This window comes from Carya illinoinensis, chromosome 6 (genome assembly GCF_018687715.1).
Source record: "Carya illinoinensis cultivar Pawnee chromosome 6, C.illinoinensisPawnee_v1, whole genome shotgun sequence".
Lineage (NCBI taxonomy): Eukaryota > Viridiplantae > Streptophyta > Magnoliopsida > Fagales > Juglandaceae > Carya > Carya illinoinensis.
The window spans coordinates 33,679,467-33,689,366 of NC_056757.1; the positions used below are offsets into that span (position 1 = coordinate 33,679,467).

At 38.9% G+C, this 9,900-nt stretch overlaps 1 protein-coding gene across 1 annotated transcript; it reads right to left on the bottom strand.

Moving 5' to 3' along the window:
• Positions 1 to 2,375: 2,375 nt before the first annotated feature.
• Positions 2,376 to 3,220, bottom strand: LOC122314153 (germin-like protein subfamily 1 member 13). Its single transcript, XM_043129565.1, has 2 exons — positions 3,097 to 3,220; positions 2,376 to 2,872 (listed from the first exon to the last, which is right to left on the bottom strand). The coding sequence occupies exons 1-2, from the start codon at positions 3,218 to 3,220 to the stop codon at positions 2,376 to 2,378; spliced, it is 621 nt and encodes a 206-aa protein (XP_042985499.1).
• Between the last annotated feature and the right edge of the window lie 6,680 nt (positions 3,221 to 9,900).

The following is a 9,900-nucleotide window of genomic DNA, read 5'->3' on the forward strand; positions in this document are numbered from 1 at the left end:
AGATCTTTGATAATTATCTGGTAGTCCCAACGAGTTCTTTCTCTTCCCCCCCGTTCTCTCGCTCCAAGGCCTTTTTCCTCTGCCAAAAAACCCATGCATCTCTTCGTCTCAACCCAGAAGGGGTGGCCTCCTCCCTCTAGCTTGCCCAAAATTTGTTTTTGTTTTATACACGTCTTTTCTCAGTTTTCTATCAATAGCAAAAAGAAGTATCGATCTACTGCCTTCCAACCCTTAATGACCATCACACGCCCCACCATAAGTCTCCCTAGCCGCTAATCTTTCATACAAATGAAGAAGAATGCCAAACGGAAAGGCGCATGAGCTACACAAGTGGCTCAAACCACGCGGGAGATCCACATGTCGCCGCACCAAGGGGTGCCTGTTACATCAAGTGCAGCATTTTCAGGACCAACAACTTCAGATCCTTTGGAACTGACCATCCTCCACTCTCCTAGTGTGGCACGTGGCTCCCACAAGCCATCACTATCTCAAGCAATCATCTGCTGGTGATTCGGTGCATCTCCAATTTGCTATTTTCCTATATATTTGCTTCTCCTAACCAATAATCGTGGAAAAGAGATAGTGGAAGTCTCCGATAACCAGCCTAGACCACCAAAAGGCAGCACATATCACTTCATTGCAACTTCTAGTCGCAGTCTTACAATCCATTTTCGGCATGTATCAAAGCCGCCTCAAGCGGCTTCCCTTTGTGGAAAATGAGTGGGGATCAAGTTATTGGCTCTAAATCTCTCTTTTTTTCTTGTTTTGTATTTGTTGATTTGGGATGAAAGATGTGTAAAATACATCATTTACATCACTTAGATAAACAGTTTTGATTTGTAATATTCAAGTTTTAAAATTTATCTTTCAAATCAAATTATGTCATCTAAGCAGTACTTTAATAAGTATACTCTACACACCAGCTTGAAAACAAAATTTTCCTTTCTTAAGAGAAAACCTATTTATAAGCCATACTTTTACACACTCAACACACTATTGATGTGCTATATATGCTAAAAATCTATTGGTATTTTAGTTTTTTTTAAGTTATAATGAATTTCACTATATGTGGCCATGTTAACACACTAACTTATATGTAGCAAAACTCAAGAAGTAGATAAATTTGAAATTCACATGAAAATAAAAATAAAAAAACTAATTTTTAATGATAGATCTCGCTAATGTTAAAAGATAATGCGTAAGATTTATACGCTCTAAGATTACATCTAGCATTATTTTTCTAAGGAAAGAAAATTGTGCAGTATTTCTAGTAGAGCTTTAAGCTCGTTTATTTGCATAGATTTGGTTCAAGTCATACGACGAATAATTCAATTGTAGTATGTTGAAGAAGAGAATGACTGCTAATGAGTCCTAACGAGCCGGGATGTGCACCAACCACAATTCTTAACGATCGAGTTGAATCTCTTTGAAGATGGTGGCACTTTTGGGCTTTCGTTTGTATTATAATTTTATTTTAATTACTATGAATTCTAACATCACATGATATTGATAAAATTCTTAACTATCATTAAATTTGTAATTTTTTGATGTGATATTAAATTATCAAAAAAAGAAAAATAATTTGCTTTTTATTTCTTAGATGGCATGGCGATAAAAGGATGATAATAAGATCAAGACCAGCGAACTATCATCTGGCACATAAAACGCCGTGGAAAATTTGTTAGAATGATCTAGATCTATAAAAAGAATCTAAATCATAAAATTAGAGTAATGATTTCTACATGCAAGCTTCGAATTTATTAATTTCATGCAGGACTTTTGTAATCTTATGAAAAAAAAATGATTGCCTATGCAAATAAGTAAAAGTCATTGTACCTAAAATTCTTGTTTATGTTTTGAGAAATGCCGTTGTACCGTCTCATGTGTACCGCTACAGTATACTGTTGCATTTTTTTTAAATGTATAAATGTATTTTTTTATTTAATAATTAAAAAAGTGATTAAAATAATATAAAAAAGAAATTTAGAAACCATTAAACAGTACTCCAGCGGTATGGTGGAGGCGTCATAGTAGCCGCTCCCTTATGTTTTTACTTTTCTATAAATAGTTTGTGCAAGATCCAGATCTGTGCATGTAAGACTTCTACACCTGAAAGTTCTCTTTCAATATCCTAAAACAAAAAAAAAAAAAAAATAAGCGTTGCAAAATTCATGGCTGTTTAATTTCTTACGCTCATCTGTTAAATTTGTCAGGATACCCAGAAGACAGGCAGGTTCAATGAATGTAAAATACTAGGAAATCTTAATTTACTCGAACCATTCATGCAATGGATCGTTATAGTTATTACAAACATTTCTCTAATTGTTGTCCCACCAGAACTGTTTTTGAAGGTACTCAACCAAATTCTTGTCCACCTAGAAGGCCTTGGCGAGAACATCGAGATTGATTTTTGGGTCAAATCCAAAGACTGCATTTGCAATGGTGATGACCCCTGGATTCTGACTACTCAAACCAACAAAGGTAACTGCGTTGGTCTTTCCTACATTCAACTGGAAGTGAATTAGGCCAATTGGGAATATAAAGACATCTTCTGGATATAGCATTTTGGTGAAGAGGAGGTTACCATCTCCGTTGGACGTGACAAACCCAATGTACAGAGTACCCTCTAAGACTATGAGAAATCTAGTGCCACATGGGTGGATGTGGGGAGGAATCAAACCATATGGTGCAAAGTCGACACGAGCCAAGGATATGCCTAGGTTGTTGAGGCCTACTAGATTATCCACATTCACAGCAATGAGGTTCGACCCAAGAGGATTTAAGGTGTCTCTGAGAACGTTTAGTCCCGAGAAGAAGAAGTCATTGTCTAAGGCAAGTTTTGGGTCCTTGAAGAACTTTCCATTCACAAATACTATTTAAAAAATAAAAATAAAAAGGACAAGTGCTATCTCATCATCACAAATGGGACATACAGACAAAGGGAAATAACATAAACATATGATGCAGAAATTAATGGAAGTATAGTTACATTAATATATGGATTCATAACATGAGATAAACAATCCATGCAAATGCTTGAAATGATTTCTACTGCAGAATATAATGATAATAATAGTAACAAAAATGTTTACATACAAGCAGAAGCGAGATCCTTGACCGCAACACAAAAGTCCTGCAGAGGACTAGGGTCATAGGCAGAGGCAAGGGAGCAAGCCAAAGCCAAAAGGGCCACAACTATTATGAGGTACTTAGTTTTCATGATCTGTATGTTTGAGGATGTCTCTAGCACTTACTTTTAGCGTTGTAAGTGTGTATTCTTGCTTGGATGAGGGATGAGACATATATGTTGCATGGAAACATGTCTATTTATACATAGATCGAGGGGGAGTCTATAGTACTACCGAATGGGTCTATGCATGTTTTCTTCTTAGCACAGATAAGATCAAAAAGAGTTGGTAAGTCTTCTAAGCTAATTAATCTATTTATTAATTTAGTTAACATTAATTACTATTGAAGCAATGACAATTTCTGCAACCACAATGCATGGTAATGCACATGGCAAGGCTCACACCCAAACTGCTATACAGGACAGCACAGACCACTGCCAAAAGCAAACAACAGACTCATGCACAACGGCTACAAAAGAGACTCTACCAAAAGCATCTTCAAGAGAACCAATGAAAAGAGCTACAAGTGTCCTAGGTCTAGAATATCATTTTCAATTCTTGTGTAAATCTACACCGTTGATGTAATCTGATTCTTTGGATAGTTCTCTGATATAAGTAGCATACAGATGTAATGAACAGTAGGTTGGTGAGTGCAAAACACGAAGGAAACTTTTACTCTCTAATTGTGTCATTTCCTCAAGCACCTTGAGTGCATTATTGCTTGTTCTTTACGTGTTTGTTTATGGTATCCAGAGCCATCTAGGACTCGCGTCCCCCATCCATGGCCAACTCAAGACATTCTTCTTCTTCTTCTTCCTCTCCTTCCTTTTCCCCACCACCTTCCCACAACCCGACCACCATTAACTCCTCTACCCATTTCATCACCACCAAGTTAACAATAGAGAACTACTTATTATGGAAAGCACAGATGGAACCATTCTTAAAGGGACATCGTCTCTTCGGCTATGTGGACGGATCCATCTCTGTGCCTCACTCCACCATTATTGGTTCTCCCAATCCTGCATACACCAACTGGGTCTTACAAGACCAATTGATCATCTCGGCCATAAATGCCTCTTTGTCTGAAAATATCTTTGCCGAGGTTTTAACGTGCACCACTTCCTTTGATGTTTGGTCTACTCTTCAGACAATGTTTTCGGCTCAATCCTCCGCTCATATAATGCAAACCCAATACCAACTTGCTACCTTGAAAAAGGGATCTGACTCCATCTCCACTTACTTTCACAAAGCAGCCTCCCTAGCCTCTACTTTTTCCAGTGCTAGCCAAACACTCTCAAACTCAGAGCTTATTATTTACCTCTTAGTTGGCCTTGGAACTGATTTTGACTCCATCGTTACTTCCCTAACCACACAGCCTGAACCCCTTACTCCCCCTCAAGTCTTCAATTATCTCTTAAACCATGAAAGTCAACTTGCTCATCAAACTAATACTCTACTTTCAGGTACCTCTCTTGCAGCAAACTCCACCTCTTGATAGGCTCCTCCCAATACTTTTTCAAACTAAGGCAAGGGAAATCAATTTAGGGGTCGACGTGGACATGGTGGGCAACGTGGGGCCTTCAACCAGCCCTCTAATCGTCCCTTTGACTGAATGATATGTCAAATATGCAACAAACCTAGTCACTCAGCAATATCGTGTTATCAATGTCTGAACCTGGCGCATCAAGCTCTTGCGCATGCCTCATTTGCTGCTCATTATACCTCTTTGCCTCAGCAAGCTCCGAACTCCAATATGTGGTTCCCAGATACAGTGGTGACGAACCATTTTACCAATAATTTTGCCAACCTCAATCTTGACGCTGCATCATACCAAGGCCCTGACCAAGTTAGCATTGGGGATGGTTCTACTCTTCCCATACACAATATTGGTTCAGCTCACTTCCCCTCTTCTTCTGGAAATTTTATTCTTAAACATCTCCTTCATGTGCCATCTATTACGCGTAATCTAATTTCTGTATGACAGTTTTGTCTTGATAACTCTGTGTTTTTTGAATTTCACTCTAATTCTATTTTGGTGAAGGATTTACGCACCTGGGCAACAATCCTCTAGTGCAATGTTAGGAATGGATTGTATGAACTCCTTACTGGTGTTTTGGTGCATGAGATGTTTCCACAACCTTCCCTCTCTCCTCAAGCAATGATCCGTGAACGAACCTCTACTCAAACATGGCATTCTTGTCGTGGCCATCCCAACCCATGGATCACTACCTTCACCATAAAAAAATTCAACCTTCCTCTCACCTCTCACAACCGGATGTCCCCTTGCCACTCTTGCCCTCAAGCCAAATCACATACCTTACCTCATCCACCTACTCCATCCCGTTCTACTAGGCCTTTTAGTCTTTTATTTTTAGATGTTTGGGGACCGGTGCTTGTGCCGTCGTCTCATGGTTGTCGCTTTTATTTATCTATTGTTGATAATTATCCGAAATACATTTGGCTTTTTTCACTCTTAGCAAAATCGAATGTATCATCTATGTTTCTTGCATTTTACAAATATGTCACCAATTTCTTTTATGCTAATATTGCTTCGGTTCAAACCAATGGGGGTGGTGAATTTTGGCCCTTACACAAAATTTTTCAAAATCATGGCATTCAACACCGTGTGACGTGTCCCTACTCTCATGCCCAAAATGGCACAGTTGAGAGGCGACACCGTCACATTGTTGACACCGGCCTTGAACTTTTGGCCCGAAGCCTTCTCAACTAGAGTCTTTTGTATAAATCGAATGCCTACACCAACGCTTCAAAACAAATCTCCCTTTCAATTAATTTTTAATCAATCACCCGACTATACCTTTTTATGCACATTTGGATGCCTCTGTTGGCCCAACTTAAGGCCATTTGACCGTCACAAACTGGACTTGAGATCCAAACCATGTGTCTTTGTGGGTTATAGTTCTGATCACAAATGATATTTTTGTCTTCACATACATATGGGTAGACTCTATATTTCACGAGATGTCCAGTTTTATGAAGACACCTTCCCATTTACCACTCAAAATTCATGGCCCACTCTCCCTTCTCACAAAAATTCTCTCCTAGCTCCCTTACCAGGCCTCACTCTAAGCCCAAACCCACCAACCTCCCCTCTGACCCTCTACAAAATGCATTTTCAACCCCACACCCATCCAGGTCTAGGCCTCTCTAAACCCAGGCCCACAAATACACTCTCTTCCTCATAGATCAACCCAACCCGTCACAACATCTTCTTCTCCAAATAGAGCATCATCTTCCTCTTCCCTGCAGTCATCTCCTTCGCATGAATCAAACCCAGTCGCATCACCTCCTCCCTCTATTTTTCGACAGTCATCCCTTTCGTCTACCAAATCCCTTCCCATGGCACCTCCTATCCATCCTATGGTTACGAGTAGGGGTGGCAATATGTTACACGACCCATTAACTCAACACGAATACGACACGATAATAGTGGGTTAGGGTTTAGTCTTAAAGGGTTCGGGTCAAAACGGGTTAACCCGTTAAGATATGATTGCTTAACGGGTTGATAACGGGTCAACCCGTTATGACACGTTATAACCTGTTATGACACGTTAAGAAAGTTAAAGTTACAATTATACCCTTATACTTATAAGTAAAATTGTTAGAATTTTAATATCGATATTTTTATTGTTTGAATTGTAATTTTAGACTTGTATTTAGTTTTATAATTTTTATAAATATTGTGATTTTTAAATTTATATAAAATTATGCTAAATTTAATTAGTTCAAACTGATTAATTTCAGACCCTTTTAACCTATTTAAATAAATAGTTTGAAACGGATTGTATTATGTCGTGTTAACTTATTTCATAATATTCACTAATGGGTCAAAACGGGTTGACACGACACAACCCGTTATGTTAACGGATCATGTTAGGGTTTGAAATTTTGACATGATAAGTTTAACGGGTCGGGTTAGGGTTGAGCTATATAGTATAATATACATGCTTTGACACAACCCGTTAACACGATTTGACACCCCTAGTTACGAGGTCCCGCAACAACATCTATAGACCCCTTCGTCACCTCGATGGCACTATCCCTTGGCCTGCGTGAAACACCTCGCTCCCCCTCACCACTTCCGCTCCCTCTGTGGTTCTGGAGGAACCTTCCTCCTTCACTAAGGCTACTAAATTTCCCAAGTGGCGCGTTGCTATGGCCACCAAGTTTGATGCCCTGCTCCTCAACCACACTTGGGATCTCATCCCGTATGACTCCAACCTCAACACCCTCGGCTGCAAATGGGTCCTAAAGACTAAACGTCTTGCCGATGGAACTCTTGAACAGCAAAAAGCTCACTTAGTTCCAAAGGGTTCCATCAACAAGCAGGGGTCGACTTCATAGAGACCTACAATCTTGTGGTCAAACCAGTGACCATTTGAGCCATCCTATTCGTTTTTGTTACCTTGTCTTGGCCCCTACACCAGTTGGATATTCAGAATGCGTTCTGGCACGGTGACTTGGAGGAAGTTGTCTACATGCAATAGCTGTTGGGGTTTGCAAATCATGATTATACCACACACATTTGCAAGCTACGTAAGTCCCTCTATGGTCTCAAACAAGCCCCTTGGGCTTGGTTTTCAAAATTAAGCAACAAACTTTTGTCTCTTGGTTTTTTTGCCTCTAAGTCAGATTTCTCATTGTTTATATATTGCCATGGCTCTGATTTAATTTATTTTGTTGTTTATTTTGATGACATTATTGTCACTAGCTCTAACAATAAGTTATGTTCTAAATTTATCCCTGCCATGCACAATTCGTTTCCAGTAAAAGATCTAGGTTGCTTGCACTATTTCCTAGGAATTGAGGTTATCAGAAACTCTAGTGGTTTGTTCCTATCTCAACATAAATATATCTCGGATCTCCTCAAAAAAACCAACATACATAACTCAAAGGCCGTCTCGACTCCTATGTCTACATCTGAAAAATTCACTGCCCTTGATGGGTCTTCCTTTGAAGACCTACAGCTCTACCGTAACACAGTATGAAGTCTTCAATATTTATCTTTTACCCACCCTGACATTTCATTTGCTATTAACAAAGTTTTCCAGTTCATGCATTGTCCTAAGCTTCCTCACTGGCAAGCCTTTAAACGCATACTTCGTTACTTACGTCACACTCCTCACCATGGCCTTCATCTTTCACCTTCATCTTCCTTTAATTTATCAGCCTTTTCTGATGCTGATTGGGCTAGTCACCCAGATGATCGTCGATCCACTGGTGGATTCTGTGTGTATCTTGGTTCGCACCTTGTATCCCAAGGGTCCAAAAAGCAACCCACCGTTGCTTGATCCTCGACTAAAGCTGAGTACAAAGCAGTAGCAAATACGACGTGGGAAGTACTATGGTTACAATCTCTCCTGGGTGAACTTGGAATTTTCTTGTCCACCCCTCCTGTTTTATGATATGATAATCTAGGTGCCACTTACCTCTCTATAAATCATGTTTTGCACTCTTGCACCAAACACGTAGCCTTAGATCATCACTTTGTACGTGAACGAGTGGCTGCCAAAACCTTTAAAGTTTCATTTGTTTCCACTAAAGATCAAATTGCAGATATTTTTACCAAACCTCTCTCAAGTGCTCGATTTCAACTACTTCGGTCAAGCCTCACCATCTCTCCGGTGCCGCTTGACTCGTGGGAGGCTATTGAAACAACGACAATTTCTGCAGCCACAATGCATGGTAATGCGCATTGCAAGGCTCACACCCAAACTGCTATACCAGACAGCAAAGACCATTGCCAGAAGCAAACAACAGACTCTTGCACAACGTCTACAAAAGAGCCTTTGCCAAAAGCATCTTCAAGAGAACCAATGAAAGAGCTACAAGTGTCCTAGGTCTAGAATATCATTTTCAATTCTTGTGCAAATCTACACCATTGATGTAATCTGATTTTGTGGATAGTTCTCTAATATAAATAGCACACGGATGTAATAAACAGTAGGTTGGTGAGTGCAAAACACGAAGGAAACTTTTCCTCTCAGATTGTGTCATTTCCTCAAGCACCTTTAGTGCATTATTGATTGTTCTTTATGTGTTTGTTTAATTACTAATGTCAGTAGATATTGAAAACGCAACCAAATCGACCAAATCAAATTAATGGAATGGTTCACTTGATCATTTAATATTTGTTGATTTGGCCCAATCCGAAATAAGTACGAAAATTTGACCATGTAATTAGTTGACCGTGTCTTTTTCTCAGGCATGAAATTCTATGATCATTTTGAGCATTCTAGGAAAATCTAATGTACTTGAAAATCTAGATATATTAACTTTGCTTCACACATATCTGGCCCCTAAATCCAATTATTATATTATTTGTTCTTATCTCATAGAGCTAGCCAGTTTTTTTATTTATTTTTATTTTATTTTTTTATCGTGCTAGCTGATCAAGTGTTTGTTCATCTCATGTATAGAATATTTTTACATAGTAGTAGTTTGAATTCATGATTTCCCAGAACTAGCAACTACGTACCAATTACTAAATATGCCAAGGCATTTGATATATTCTTGTTCGACATATATATGACTTATTCTAACTTTTCTTGATACCTGCCCTCACTTGCTCGCTTCCAGAAAAATCATGAATATATTACCAATTACTAAATAATTAATAAGTAAATGTTCATAATTAAGAAGAAAGGCAAGGTGGCCGGGTTTAAAATGGCGTACGCTAGTTGCAAAAGTCCAGCATCAGTAATGATGATAATCTATATTTTCTTTTCAGAAGTGGCATCTAGTCTCATGT

Bases quoted from the DNA above. Each gene is read 5' to 3' on its own strand.
- LOC122314153 (XM_043129565.1), bottom strand. From the start codon at position 3,220: ATGAAAACTAAGTACCTCATAATAGTTGTGGCCCTTTTGGCTTTGGCT. The intron at 2,873-3,096 runs GTATGTAAACAT...TTTTTTAAATAG, and splicing joins CAAGGATCTCGCTTCTGCTT to TATTTGTGAATGGAAAGTTC.